This window comes from Pelophylax lessonae, assembly GCF_965119305.1.
Source record: "Pelophylax lessonae genome assembly, chromosome: 5".
Lineage (NCBI taxonomy): Eukaryota > Metazoa > Chordata > Amphibia > Anura > Ranidae > Pelophylax > Pelophylax lessonae.
In genome coordinates, this window is record NC_138772.1 from 400,654,413 (window position 1) to 400,669,976 (window position 15,564).

Here is a 15,564-nt window from a genome sequence, read left to right on the forward strand (position 1 = left end):
TTTCTAAAACTGGAGCGTGCAAAATCTGGTGCAGCTCTGCAAAGAAACCGGCTTCCAGTTTTCTTTTGTCAAAGCTTGATTGAACAAGCTGAATTTAGAAGCTGAATGGCTACTATGCACAGCTTAACCAGATTTGCACTTTACAGTTTTTTAGTAAATCAACCCCAATGTGGCCAAGATTATACAGCTTAGAAAACTAGTTAAACATGGTACTCTGTTTGCAGTTTCCATATCCTTTGAAAACTATCGCAAGGTGCATCCATGTGAAGATAGCGACAGCTCAGAGGATGAAGTGGATTGGCAGGATACACGCCACGACCCATATAAAGCTGGTGAGGATACAGATGATGCTCTATGGTGGCTATAATTTTATGTTCTGCTGAGACCCCCTACTTGATTCCTGACATCATGTCACTTCAAGCTGTATGAATCAAACTCTAATACTCCTATTGGTTTAGGTCATTAGTAAAATGTTATGGAGTGGCTGTCTTCCCACCTGTAGGTTTGTTCAGAACCAGTTTTAGACCTTATACACAAAATAAATTAGTTCAGTGTTTATGCTTTGTCTAAAGAGGTTTGGCATACATTTCTACAAGGTGCATAAAGCTGTTTTGACAACCTTTTTAGTGCTGGTTCACATTCTTGCGGCTGCGGCGATCGCATGTAATATCGGAGCGCACCGCTCCTTCATTACATGTCATCGTCGGTGCGAATTCAGCCATACTCTGTATGGCTAAATTCGCACTGCACCCGCACCAAAGTCGCACAGGACCTTTTTTCCCTAAAACGTCTTTCAGGACAGCACCTTAGAGAGATGGCTCCTCCCTCTCCTCATCAGGAAACACCCCATCCACCAGATTTTAAAAGGAGGCTTCTCCCACCATTCATCAGTTTTTGTGTTTCCTCCGGCCGAGGACTACCTCTGTGGGGAGCTGGGCTCTTAAGGTGCTATCCTGAGAGACCGGGCTTCCTACGTCCACCTACCCTTTTTTGGAGACGATTGCTTCTCCCATTCACGCGACCGACTGCAGTGCATGGGCTCCTTCTTCCTCTTCAGTGCTCTAGGCTGAGTCAAGACCCCGCAGAGCACAGCCCTGGGAAGGCATCTTGGAGGAGCGGAACGATTTTCTTAGGTTTCCGCCGCCTTTTTTTTTCAAATTTGCTGCCATTTCTCCGGATCGAGTGACGCTCGTCCGGACCGGAAGTGAGGTTCCGGAAAGGGCAGCGTTCTGCAGGGGGCGTATGGCGTCATTTCCGCCGGACGCAGAGGAAGAAGGGAGGAGCAAGCTGGTGCCTTATTCCGGATCCGGTCCAGTGCAGGTGCGCTTTGGTCTCCGGAACTGGTACCGAAGCCACAGGTGATACCGCTGCCAAGCGATGGAAGCTTCTTCAGCGAGTGGGACAGGCACAGGCACCAGTAAGGCCCAGGTAAGGGGTATCTTTATATGGCCTATCTTACTGTGGGGTCTCTCTCCATCCCTTTTACTTTCCCCCCGGTGGCTGGGGGCCTGTCAGGGCACATGGGACTTCCCTTTAAATGTCTTTCTGTGCACCTTTGGTGGCCCTGAGAATCAGGCTGACTTTTAAGAAGCATGTGTATGTTTTCCCATTCATGTCTTCCAGGCTAAAAGCTCTGAAACTGTTTTCAAGAGAAAGTGTCCTTCATGCAAAGCAAAGTTGTCGGAAAGTTGGAAAAAGACACTTTGCCAGGGATGTATTGATGCACTAGTAAAGGAAGAAGCATCTGCAGTTTGTGGCGATTTAGTCGCATCTGTGAGGAAGGAATTGGATGCTACCATCCAATCTTTTCGGTCATCCCTACAGGACCCTGCCCTGAGTCAGCCATCAGCCTCACTGTCCTCTCAGGGTTCACAATTGGTTCCTTCGGTGGGGACAGAAGGGGTTCCTTCCACCCAAGGAGATAATTCCCCCTCACATTCCAAGGAGGATTCAGAGGAAGAAGAGGAGGGAGGGGCACAAAGCAGGCCCACTAAATACAAACTATCCTTAGAGCAAGTGGATGGTCTCCTGAGGGCAGTTTACATCACCCTGGGTCTAGAGGAGGAAAAGAAGGAACTGTCCCTACATGACAAAATGTATGCAGGCTTGGAAGAGCCTAAGGGCCGTATCTTCCCAGTGCATCAGACCATCTCAGATGCAATAAAACATGAGTGGGCTGATCCGGAAAAGAAAACCTTCTTCCCTAAAGCCTTTAAAAGGCGATTTCCTTTTGATGAAGACCCAGGAGCTCCCTGGAATAAGATGCCAAAGATTGATGCAGCCTTCTCCCAGGTTTCTAGGTCAACAGACCTAGCATTTGAAGACATGGGAATCCTGAGGGATCCCATGCATAAGAAGATGGACCAGCAACTTAAGAGATCCTGGCAATCCATCATGGGGAGTCTGAAACCTGCCATGGCAGTAACCTGTGTGTCCAGGAATCTGGAATACTGGCTTAGCCAGCTAAAAGCACACATCACAGCAGACTCACCTAAACAGGAAATTTTGGATTCCTTTTCCACGCTCTCCACGGCCATAGCCTTCATTGCTGACGCTTCAGCAGAGTCAGTGAAGATGACAGCAAGATCTGCAGCTTTATCCAACTCAGCCAGAAGGGCTCTTTGGTTAAAGACATGGCCTGGAGATACAGCTTCTAAAAATAAGCTGTGTGGACTTCCTTTTCAAGGGGATCTACTATTCGGGCCTGGGCTAGACTCTGTTCTAGATAGAACAGCAGACAAAAAGAAGTCTTTTCCTGTGAAGAAGAAACAGGCAGCAAAGAAGCTTTTTCGACCTCAAAAAGCTCAGCAAAATAGCAGACCCCAGGAGAAGAGAAGAAACTGGTCGACACAAAAACCCAAAGGGAAAGGAGGTGTTCTCTTCCATCCTCCTGTGTCAACCAACAAAACACAATGACAAGACATTGCCGGTGGGAGGAAGATTGAGGGAATTCCTCCCCTATTGGGCAGCCATAACAGAAAATCAATACATTCTGGATATGCTGTCCCAAGGCTACAACATAGAGTTTTCAGAGACGCCACCCGAAAGGTTCTTTGTCACAAACCTCCCAAGAGATGCAGAAAAAGCCCTGGCTATGATGGACCTGTTAAAGGACCTGAGGCGACAGGGAGTTGTCTGTCCAGTTCCAGTGGAGGAACAACATCAGGGATTTTATTCCCACATATTTTTGATAAAGAAACCATCGGGGGATTTTCGTCTTATGCTGAATCTGAAACCATTAAACAGGTCAGTTCTGTACAAAAAGTTTCGAATGGATTCAATTCTTACAGTCAGAACCCTGTTAACAAAAGGATGCTTCATGGCATCAATCGACTTAAGGGATGCTTACCTACATATCCCTATTGCCCCTCGCTCGCAGAGATTCCTAAGGTTGGCAGTAAATCTGGGAAAGGAAATGCTCCATATCCAATTCAAAGCACTCCCTTTCGGGCTATCATCCTCCCCTCGTATTTTTACGAAGGTAATGGCAGAGTGTCTAGCTCCCCTCCGCCTTCAGGGAATCTCTGTGGTGCCTTACCTGGACGACCTGCTTTTCTTTGCCCCGTCAAAGGAAAAACTTCAAGAGGACCTGCACAAGGCAAGAGGTCATCTAGAAGCTCTGGGATGGATAGTGAACATCAAGAAATCGAATCTCACTCCGGCTCAGCGGGTTCAGTTCCTAGGGTTTCAGTTATGCTCTGTCTTCCTACCAGAAGACAAACAGGTCAAAATACAGAATTTGGTAGCAAGGCTACAAACAAATCAGTGGTGGTCGATCAGAGAGATCATGTCAGTCCTTGGAAACCTGACTGCATCAATTCCAGCTGTCCAATGGGCAAGGCTGCATTTTCGACCACTCCAATATTTCCTCCTCAGAATCTGGGATCACAATCCAGAGACTTTGGACTTAAAGGTAAAAATCCCCACCAAGGTCAAGAGGTCCCTTTGGTGGTGGAGAAATCGGATAACCTTGTCTCAGGGTTTGGCCTGGTCCTTCCCGGCAGACCAGAGGTTAACAACGGATGCCAGCAGTTGGGGGTGGGGAGCCCACTGGAACCAAAACCTGGCACAGGGGGTTTGGTCTCAGACCGAGACAAGAAAATCCTCAAATTGGAAGGAATTAAAGGCAGTCGGCCTAGCCCTAACTGCCTTCTCTCAAAATCTTCAGGGGACTCATGTTCAAGTCCTTTCAGACAACGCCACTACAGTGGCATATCTAAACAAGCAAGGGGGCACAAGAAGCAAAACCCTACAGCTTTTGGCAACGGAAATTCTGCAATGGGCGGAAAGGCAGTTACTTTCCTTGTCAGCAATCCACCTAAAAGGTACACTAAACAGTGTGGCGGATTATTTAAGCAGGCAGAAGATCCGAGAAGCAGAATGGAGCTTGAACCCAGAAGTCTTTATGTTGATAACCAAGACTTGGGGAAAGCCAGAGGTGGATCTGTTTGCAACGAAAGAAAACGCAAAACTTCCACTTTACTTCTCACTCCACAGAAGCGACCACTCTCTGGGAGTAGATTCCCTGGCACATCCCTGGAGGTTCAGGTTGGGGTATGCCTTCCCCCCCTTCCAGCTCATTCCATTGGTGTTGAGAAAAATCCAAATGGAAAGAGCCTCAGTGATCCTGATCACTCCTTATTGGCCCAAAAGGGTTTGGTTTTCGACTGTCCTTCAACTATCAGTAAAACCTGCTTTTCAGCTCCCTCTTCGTCAAGACCTACTGTTTCAAGGTCCAGTTTATCATCCAGAAGTGGAAAAGCTAAAGCTCACCGCCTGGTATCTGAGGAGCAACTGCTGAAAAGGAAAGGATTTTCAGACGCATTAATTGCTACTCTACTTTCCAGTAGGAAAAAAGTCACAAGGAATATATATGCAAAAGTTTGGAAGACATATAATACCTGGTGTGAATCGAAAGATCAAAAATTGGACAGTATTACTTCAATTTTGGAGTTCCTACAGGAGGGCGCAGGAAAAGGTTTGGCAGTAAGTACCCTCAAGGTACAAGTTACAGCCCTGGGGGTATTCTTGGAAAGGCCCATTTCTTCAGAATCTTTAATCATCAGATTCTTCAGGGCCCTTACCCGCTCCAGACCAGTGACTATCAGAAGATTCCCCAAATGGGATTTGTCGGTGGTCCTTCAGGCTTTCACAAAGGAACCTTTTGAACCACTAGAAACGGTTACACTAAAAAACCTTACCCTCAAGACAGTCTTCTTGGTGGCAATAACATCAGCAAGAAGAATCAGTGAATTACATGCTTTATCAGCTATCGAACCTTTCTTGTCCATATATCCAGATAGGATAATTCTCAAGACGGATCCAGGGTTTCTCCCAAAAGTAGCTTCAACGAGAAACCGATCACAAGAAATTGTGTTGCCTACCTTCTGTCCTAATCCATCAGGAGATAAGGAAGAAAGCTTTCACTACCTAGATGTAAGAAGGGTTCTTATACACTACTTGGAGGTTACTAAAGAGTTTAGATCATCAAACTCTTTTTGTTCTTTTCTCTGGCAACAAAAAAGGTCGCCAGGCATCAAAAGGATCAATAGCCAGATGGCTCAGATCCGCTATTTCAGAGGCTTACTCCCAAATGAAATTGTCTCCCCCGCAGGGGATCAGAGCTCACTCTACTAGAGCGTTAGCCACTACATAAGCAGAGAAAGCTGGTGCCACTCCAGATCAAATCTGCAAAGCGGCTACGTGGTCAAGCTACTTTACATTTGCAAGACACTATAGGTTGGACCTTTTGGCAGCTGAAGATCAGGCTTTCGGCAGAAAGGTCCTGCAAGCTGTGGTCCCTCCCTAAATTGAGTAAGTCTCGATAATCCTCTCTAAGGTGCTGTCCTGAAAGACGTTTTAGGGAAAATTCAAGTTAGACTTACCGGTAACTTGTTTTCCAATAGTCTTTCAGGACAGCAGGAGGATCCCGCCCTATTGTATAAAATGTATTGCTGTGATTAACCATATCTGTTTATGTGTTCCAGCATGGGCCGGAGGTACTCTTCTACAAACTGATGAATGGTGGGAGAAGCCTCCTTTTAAAATCTGGTGGATGGGGTGTTTCCTGATGAGGAGAGGGAGGAGCCATCTCTCTAAGGTGCTGTCCTGAAAGACTATTGGAAAACAAGTTACCGGTAAGTCTAACTTGAATTTTTTCAGCCGCATCAGGATCGGATCGCACAGTGGTTCACACTTGTGCGATCCGATCCTGTGCGAACTGTAAAGATCGCACTGCGATATGCGATCAAACTGGGGGTGTCGTTAACATTTCATTGACACCCCCAGCGTATCGCATATGGCATTGTGAACTGCCAGGGGTGCGTTTGCAAAGCGGGAACAGGCTGCGAATTCGCAGCCTTCCCGCATCACATAAGTGTGAACCGGCACTTATAGCGGAGCAACCAGAGTAAGTGTGGAGCTCTCAAAGTGATCTCAGTGCTGTCTCTCAATACCTTTCATCTGCTTTTCTACTCAAGCTTACTGTCATGTTTACTCAGGAATCAGAATCTACATCTGAGCTAAGATGTTGATACAGACAACCATGTTAATTCAGATGTCCTGTGCAGGACAGACATACGGGACCGGTTGCTGCTGCTGCCTTGTTTTTTGAGGGTGCATGTACACCCCTTTTTGGTTGCGTGGTAATGCTAGTCATACTTGCATAGATTTCTCTTGTTCGGACCAAGGGCTTAAGGAGGGAAATCAAATAGGCTCCTACACCCATGCTAAACAGTGTGAATTGAGTAGGCTCCTTTGCCAGCCAATATATTTAAGGAGCCGCAGCACCCACAGCTAAATACCTGAACAGTGACTACTTCTGATAGGGTGCAGTGACTGTTTGGTTGCCAGTTTTCCACTTGGCTACTTTACATTTTTTTTGTCAAGCCGGGTGGTGCCAGCTTAAAGCTGGGAACACATGGGGTGAAAATTGTCCAAAATCAGTGGGTACAGAAGAACTTTTGGTATGCATGTGAGCTGCTCAGGCTGCTAGTAAATATAGTCCTGTGCCTGCTGCTGTGAGTGCTGGCTGGGAAGGAGCCTATCCATCCCCATGAGTAAGCTCCCGTGGGCGGAGTGAAAAAAAACTTCTTTTGTGTACCAGGCTGCAAGGCCATTAACAAAGCGCAGCCTGCACATGCACTGTAGGAAACCGAAAGGCTTCACTGCCGGTTTCCTATACCCAAGATGTCAGCACCTGCAACAAAAGTCAATTGAAGAATTGGCTCGGGTGCGAACCTTGCTGGATCCCTGGACAGGTAAGTCACTAGCCTTGATAGAATGAGGTGTATTTAAGTTATAAGGACAGCTAATGTGCTCTTGTTTGTTTTGGGTCAGTGACTCCCGCTTGAATTGGGATTAGGATAGGCAGTCCAGAGTGTGCAACTTCAAAAAAGTAGATGATTTGTATCCCGAGAGATTCCCTGTAAGCTGTTGATGGGAGTCACTAGAACAAGGCTTCAGTACACTGTGGAAGTCACTTTGGGACCTGTGGAAATTCATTGATCAATATGTCATTTTAATCCTTAAAAGAAATTAAGAAACTTTCTTGAAATATTAGAGTAATTCAATTGTGTTCCAGTGATGTTCTCATATGTTCATATGCAGATAAACCAACCACCACCCCCAAAAAAGGATTCATTGGTAAAGGTAAAGATATTACAACCAAACATGATGAGGTCGTGTGTGGCAGGAAGAATACAGCTCGGATGGAGAATGTAAGCAGAGGAGAATGCTCTGTTTATATACTATTTTGAGGATTGTTTTTAAATATTACAAGATGTATTTATTTTACCCAATTATATAATGCCGACAACATTTTGCAAAGCATTTCAGGCACCATTAATTCCCTGTTCACACCTGAGCGATTTTCTGCTTGAAGTTTGTAGCTCTAATACACTCAACAAACAAAATCCAATTCATTTTAATGGCCCCTGTTCACATCTAAGTGTTTTGTTGCTTGTAGCAAAGAGCTTGTCGCTCAAAAAAATACGTAAGCTTCTTTTAGGCAGATTGGCCCCAAAGACTTCAATGGGGGGAACACCTGAATAGCGCTCCACATGAGTGTTTTACAAGCAATTTATGAGCGTTTTTCATGTTTTTTTGGCAAAACATTGGCTCTCAACCCCTAAGAGCCCATTCACACTGCTGCGACTTGTCAGGCGACTTGTCAGCCTGACAAGTCGCGGTCCATTGAGTAGTACAGGATCCGTTCTAATAGGAGCGACACAAGTCGCTCCAACTTAGAAAAAGGGTCCTGTACTACTTTGGGGCGACCACAGAGCGACTTGCATAGACTTCAATTATGTGGAGTCCCTGCAAGTCGCACCGAAGTCGCGGTGCACGCGACTTCACAGGTCGCCCCCCGAAGTCGTGTCGCCTCAGTGTGAACCGGCTCTAATTTACTCCCCTAATGTATCTGTAACTAAAAGCACCTTGAATACACGTGTAAAATGCTTGTAATACACTGGTAATATGCTTGCAGAACTTTAGTAAAAACACCTGAAAATCACTCTGCTCAGGTGTAAACAAGGCCTCAGTTGTTAAAATAGGCACCTGGTTTATTGGCGCTTAGTTTAACATCCCTACCCCAGTCATTTACTCACAAGAATGGTCACAACAGCTATTTTGATAAAAGGCAGTTAACTTACTGAAATTTGGGTAGTGGGAGGAACCTAGAGTACCCAGAGTGCGTTTACCAATTATTTTACTACATTTGTAAATCGAGGTAACCTTATAGTAAAACTGTAATGGTGAGAATTTACTAAAACTGGAGCAGGCAGAATCTCAGGCGGCTTTGCATGGCAGCCAGTCGGCTTCTAGCTTTCATTTTCAAAGCTTAGCTAAGCTAACTGAATATAGAAGCTGATTGGTTACTATGCACACCTGCTCCAATTTAATTCCCCTCTATTGTGTTTTGCTGGTTAGTCACACTTTTTCATGCTTACAAACTGATCTTTTATATCCCCTTTTTTTTTTTTTTTTTTTTTTTTGTGTAAATGTTTTGATAAATCCTTTCTTTTAAACACTTGCTAATCCTCCCTATTGCCATATTAGTTGCTATACTTTACTATACTGTGTGTGTATATGTGATCCTGTAGGGGGCGCAAATACGCACCAGCGGCGGCTCGCTTCCGCTGTGACTACTCATAGCGGGATTTGATCAGTGGGTACCGCAGACTAGATGTCCTCTGGCACCTGCCATTCATCAGCCCCAGAGACAGAACTGCAATCTGCCTATGTAAACAAGGCAGATTGCCATTCTGACCGAAGGCAAGGCATGGATCCTGTGTCTCTGCAAAGTAGGGACTAGGATCCAGGTATTCCCCTAGTTAAAGCACCTCCCACAATTTAGAAAAACACTTGTCAAGCACACAGTTAACCGCTTGATTGCCCCTGACGTTTAAACCCCTTCCCAGCCAGTGTCATTAGTACTGTGACTTACACTGTATTAGTGTCACTGGTTCCCAAAAAGTTCCAGTGTCTGAATGTCTGCCACAATATCGCAGTCCCGCTAGAAGTCGCTGATTGCCATCATTACTTTTTGTTTATAGTGCAAAATTTAAAATCTTGGAGGTGATCAAATCCACAAAAAGGAAAGCTCCAATTTGTGCGGGGAAAAAAAAAGACATACATTTTATTTGGGTTCAGTGTTGCACAACCGCGCAATTGTCAGTTAAAGTAATGCAGTGCCATATCGCAGAAAATGGCGTGGTCAGGGGGGGGAGAATCCTCCTGCGGTCAAGTGGTTGTAGAAGCGTGGAAGCTTTCATTGCGGACTTCTCATTCTGCAAAGAACTGGCAGACTACCATGCTGACTTCCTTTATTCAGTGTTTTCAACTAACCTCCTGAACAATTAGCAGAGAAGGCCATGTGACTCTTCTAACTGGCATGCTTGTTCTGGGTTAGTGACCTAAAAGTGGTAAATCCACTGTGTTTGTTTAATGTTCTTAGAAGAATCTAAGCAATTGCAGCTCCTATATTTAGAGCTCATTCAGACAGGCGATTAAGCCTGTCCTCCATGCAGGCTTGCTGGCAGATGTGTGTGCATCCACCTCAGTTGCATGCAGGCAGCTCATAGAAGTGGATGTACATGCAAGAGTTCGGATCCTTGCACCTGCTATTGCCCCGATGTCATACTTTGACATGCAATTGTCTGTGCAGCTGCTGCGTGCCCATCTACTTCTATGGGCTCTGAGATGGCTGCACATGCATCTGCCAGCTGCTTTGCATTGAGGGCGGCCTTAATTGCCCAACTAAATAAGCTCTTAAAATCAGCTGTTTTTTGCTACAAAATTTAGTACCCCCAAACCATCTTTTGAAGCAAAGAAGTGCAGAAAACTTGATGCGTGTTGACTGAAATATCCAATTTAATTTTTTTATTGTTGCCTAACAAAGAATAAATAAAAGTTTTACTCTTTTGTCCTGAACATGAAAAAAAACGCCACACACCCTCTTTAAAGGCCAGGTTTATACGCTGATGAAGGAGTTAGCTAGCATTCAGTCAAAGGGGTGGGCCAACTTTATCTGTGTGTGCCTTTATTTAGAAAGTGTTTTTCATGGCTAGCATGATAACGCAGAGAGCTTTCTTTTTTTCTGTTTGTATTCTGAGAGAAAAAAAATGTGATCATTTTGATTAAAGGTTAATTTTTAGCTGAGCTAAACTGTTAATTTGAACCAGTAGAATATGCGTTCTATTTACCGCAGTATTGATGGTAAAATCTCCAGAACATGGTGAACCTAACCTTTTTGTTTAAATCTTTCAGTTTGCCCCAGAGTTTCAAGTTGGAGATGGAATTGGAATGGATTTGAAGTTATCCAATCAGGTTTTCAATGTATTAAAGCAACACTCAATCTCCGAACAACGCAAGAGTGCCAGAGTGCATGACAAAAAGGAAGTGTCAACAGCTGTAAGTCTAACTTGGTCCTGTCTTTACATTTTATTACGCATGATTCTGTTTATGTACACAACTCTAACATTTTCTGATTTAATGTGTTGCAGGAAAAAGTGGTGGACCCCAAAACAAGACTGCTTTTGTATAAAATGGTGAATGCTGGGACACTGGAATCCATTAATGGTGTTGTGAGCACTGGAAAAGAATCCGTTGTGTTTCACGCTAATGGAGGAAGGTATGGGGATAATAAAAGCTTGTCTCTAAAGGACTAGCTTGCCCAAAAGTAATATTTCAGTTGGGTTGAGTTAAACCAACAGTTGATGTTTTCGGTCTCCTGGGGGCTATTGGGGAGAGCTGTGCACGTTTAGCTCCTGGATCTGTAAACTGTTTGCAGGCACAGGGATCGTGCTGTTGGGAGTACAAGCTCACTTAGTCTAGGTTCACATCTATGTGGCTGCACTTGATGCATTTTTCCTACACAATTTGTGGTGCGTTTTTGCATTTTTAAACCTGCGTTTTTTTTTTTTTTTTATTTGTTTTTTTTTTTTTAGTGCATTTTCTCTTTAACACACTGTGAATAGCTGGTTGCTATGGAGCAGGCCGGGAAGCCAGCCGATGTGTGCTTAACAACAGATGAGTCATTAGCTGACAGCAGGCTTCCCCGCTGACATCTGAATGTAAAAAAAAAAAATTGCCATTCCCCTATGACATCAGTGGCCCAGCATGCACTGGTCTGGCTTTGCTGGCGGTTGTCATGATTAATGATCTACATTGAGGGACTTTTTTTTTTTTTTAAATGAAATACTTGTAAAAAAAAACCTCTTGTACTGTCTTTGTTCACTTTTAGACTTTTTTTGGTGAATGGGTAACTCATTCACATGGGGGGGTCCAGGATCTGGAGGCCCCCTTTGCAGACCCCCCACAGCCAAGGGTTGTGGGGAAAAGATCCTTGTCCCCATCAGCAGGGCATGTGGCCTGGTATAGTTCAGAAGGGAAGGGGGGCTGCTCTCTCGTCCCCCTCTCTTTCCTGACCTGCCAGGCTGCATGCTCGTATAAGGGTCTGATATAGATTTTGGTGTGGTTTTCCTCCAAATCCATACCAGACCCCTTAACACATCAAAACCCAACACTTGCGTTTTTGGTGCGGGTCTATTGAAGTCTTTTACACGCAAATGCAATAATCTGCTGCAGGGGGAAAAAAAATGTCCCTGACTCTTTCCGAAAACGCACTGGCTGAAAAACGCATAGATGTAAACCTGTACCATAGGAAACCATGTTAAATAGACTAGAGCGTTACTGCAAAACATACTAAAAAATGCATATAGACCTAGACGTAGGGTCAGAAGATCAGTATCCACCTAGAACTAGAATGTTGCTTTTTGGGTGGATTAGACTTTTTCAGATGTTCTTACCTGCCACGCCATTGAATCGTTTATATGATTAAAAGTTTTTGTTTTTTGTTTTTCAAAGCATGGAAGACCAGAAAGTACCTGCTGAATGTGCCATAAAGGTATTCAAGACAACTCTAAATGAGTTTAAGAACAGAGACAAATATATTAAGGATGATTACAGGTTCAAGGATCGCTTCAGCAAATTGAATCCACGCAAGATCATCCGAATGTGGGCAGAAAAGGAAAAGCATAATCTGAAGAGGTATGCAGAGAAGCAAGTAGCATTGTAGCATATCAAAATGAAGAATGACAGGTGGAGGAGCAGTACTCTAGATCAGGGGTGCTCAATATTTTGAAGAACGAGTGTGATTTGGTAATCGGTCGTGGGCTGCAACAAAATGGTTCAGAATTTTGAATAGCATAATGAACATTTTCTTCCTGCAGCCTCTGAATGCCGCTGGAAAGTAGAGGATAAACCGTCTTTCAGTGGTTGCGGGAGTAAAATGGCAAGGATAGGTTCCTGTATATGCCGCATTCACCACCCCTTCTTTCCAAGTGTAAAACAGAATGTGATAGGGAGGCCACATAGGCTCCCTGGAGCATGGGGCAGGACCACCATTGCAACCCTTTACACTAGTGGTTGGGGGGTATGTGTGGTAAAAACGCATCTCAACTATGCGCTTTCAGAAACTGCACCAAACCCACAGGTTATAATAGAAATCAATGACTCAGTGCAGCTAACCCACTGGAAAAGGCTCAGGTGCACTGTGCTGCACTCGATTAGTGTGAAAGCAACCGAATAACCTTCCGTTTTGGCATCGCTGACTGTTAGGTTCCTGTCCCAAGCGGACTGATACCAAATGCACTTCACGTGGGACAGGAGGCGGCGCTATAGAGGAAGCATCGGCTTATGCGGCTCCTACTCCCTCTGTAGCCGCATGCTTCCTCCAGAGCCAGGTCCATCCATTCTGATGCTCTGGGATGGCAGATCGGCAACCCATGATCTGGGCTTGCTGACCCGCATTCCCAGAGCAGGGGGTCATGTCAGCGGTCTCTACGGACCACCAGTTGAACACCCATGCTCTACATCAGGCATGTCCAACCTGCGGCCCGGAACCACAGGCAATGCGGCCCATTGCCCCCTGACAATTTTTTTTTTTTTTTTGCTGGGGAGGAAGGAAGTCGAGTTGGGGGCACGGCCACAGGTTTCCAGCTGACTGTAGGCAGAGGCTGCCTCGGAGGGGATCATCCACTAGTTGTGTTAAATTTAGTGCTGGGGGGGGGGGACGCGGCAGCGCGGAAAGGGCGCAGTAGCGGTTTATTACTTATATACCTTAACTATAGTATATATTTTATATGCGGCCCGAGAAAATGTATCTACACTCAATGTGGCCCAGAGAAGCCAAAAGGTTGGACACCCATGCTCTACATAATGGTTGATGGCATTGCAAAAATGTAAAATGCAGGCTAAGTCATGGTAGTAGACAACTAATGTATTTATATTGCGGGCCCTCCTATAAGGTGATCAGATTTTACTGAGATCCAAAGAAAGATTCAAAGAGAGTGCATAGCCATTGTTGTGCAGATTGGGAGTCTGGGAGCTGACCAAACAGGGTTCACAGGTGTTGCACTAGAACTCTTGCTTCTCCTTTTTTTTTTTTTTTTTTTTTTTTGCCCTCCATGTCCAATCTGAGGGAAGGTTGTCAGGCGTGTCCTGTCTTTCTAGTACTGGTGTTAAAGACAGTTGTATTAGATGTCATCGTCACATCAGCAAGCCATACGCTAAGTGTAGCCCAGTATGTACAGCTGACCGCAAATGACACCAAGCAAATCAGTGTAATATTTGTACTGTATAACCATTTCTTTTTTTACATGTGTTTTTGTACAGAATGGAGAAAGCTGGCATTCCTTGCCCAGAGGTTGTTATGTTAAAGAAGCATGTTTTGGTCATGTCTTTTATTGGAAAGGATCAGGTACCTGCTCCCACCCTTAAAGAAGCTAAGCTTGGTTTGGAAGAATCCAAAGTTGCTTATTACCAAGTCCTTGCTGTAAGTTTACATTTCTTATGACAGTACAGTGTTGGTTCTAAAACTGACATTTGGGCTGGGATGATGTAGTACTACATTGACTAATTTTAAAGCTTAGAGCAGGTTTAGGTTTATTGATTTGTGTTTTTTTGCTTTTAGATGATGAAGCAGCTTTATGAACAGTGTAATCTTGTTCATGCTGATCTGAGTGAATATAACATGATGTGGCATAATGGAAAGGTAAGTGTATTTGCTTACTTAGTAGCGAAGTCTAAAGATAGAGAGATAATAAAGATATCTATCTGCATTTATTTCATGACTGAATCATTCAGTTTAAAAAAATTACAGCCAAAGCCCATTAGGGTGCACAACTCTTGTGGATCACAGGAGTAGAGTTCATTCTGCACTTCTGAGAGCCTGAGCCGGCTGCTCCTGCTCCCTCGACAGCCCAGCTCTCCATTGGGGCGGGGGAGCATCAGAGCAGAGAGCCGTGAGAACCAAGCGATCAGCAGGGTTCAATCGATCGGTTCTCAGTGTTGGGGATTTGATTATTAAAAGGAGAAAAAAAATCAAACTTCTCTTTGAACATAAACATATATATGGATTAGGATACAAGTGCTTTAGAGGTGCTGCTAACATTGTATGCAACAGTTAAGCCTCTTTCAGTCTGGGTTTTGGCCAACTTTAGGTTGTGTACACTGTAAATACTACTCATATAATACTTTAAACTTAAAAAAAGTAATTGCATTTATTTTGAAAGACTGGCTTATCAAAGGTTTTGTTTCATTTGGGTGAGTTGACGAGAATTTATTTATTTTTTTTTTTTTCACTACAGGTGTGGCTTATTGATGTAAGTCAGTCAGTTGAGCCTACACATCCACATGGACTGGAATTTCTGTACAGGGACTGCAGAAATGTGTCACAGGTAAATAAAGAATGAACATTTTAAAGAACAAATATGTGGTGGAGTATAAGCTAAACTTAAAAAAAGAATTCCCAGCATCACATACGGTTATAGTTACATTGGTACAGCTTGGACCAATGTAACTATGCATACACCATACCTGATCAACACCCGGGAAGCTGGAAATCACAGAAAGGACACTGCTTTACATTCTTTGATTGTAGACGATGGAGAATGTGAAATCACAACCCCGCAGCTCCACCTCGTCCAATCAGAGAATGCTTTGAATTCCTGTAGAAAATGCAAAGCATTCTTTGAATGGTGCCCATGCTGGGCAGCCAACCTC

At 44.4% G+C, this 15,564-nt stretch overlaps 1 protein-coding gene across 1 annotated transcript in view; it reads left to right on the forward strand.

Moving 5' to 3' along the window:
* The window catches only part of RIOK3 (RIO kinase 3), a 30,525-nt gene that overhangs the window by 7,298 nt on the left and 7,663 nt on the right, over nucleotides 1-15,564 (forward strand). The window contains exons 4-11 of the mRNA XM_082259620.1: nucleotides 225-332; nucleotides 7,609-7,718; nucleotides 10,768-10,911; nucleotides 11,004-11,131; nucleotides 12,367-12,549; nucleotides 14,176-14,335; nucleotides 14,474-14,554; nucleotides 15,150-15,239. Coding sequence (XP_082115746.1) covers nucleotides 225-332; nucleotides 7,609-7,718; nucleotides 10,768-10,911; nucleotides 11,004-11,131; nucleotides 12,367-12,549; nucleotides 14,176-14,335; nucleotides 14,474-14,554; nucleotides 15,150-15,239 — 1,004 coding nt within the window. The remainder of the gene's footprint in view (nucleotides 1-224; nucleotides 333-7,608; nucleotides 7,719-10,767; nucleotides 10,912-11,003; nucleotides 11,132-12,366; nucleotides 12,550-14,175; nucleotides 14,336-14,473; nucleotides 14,555-15,149; nucleotides 15,240-15,564) is intronic.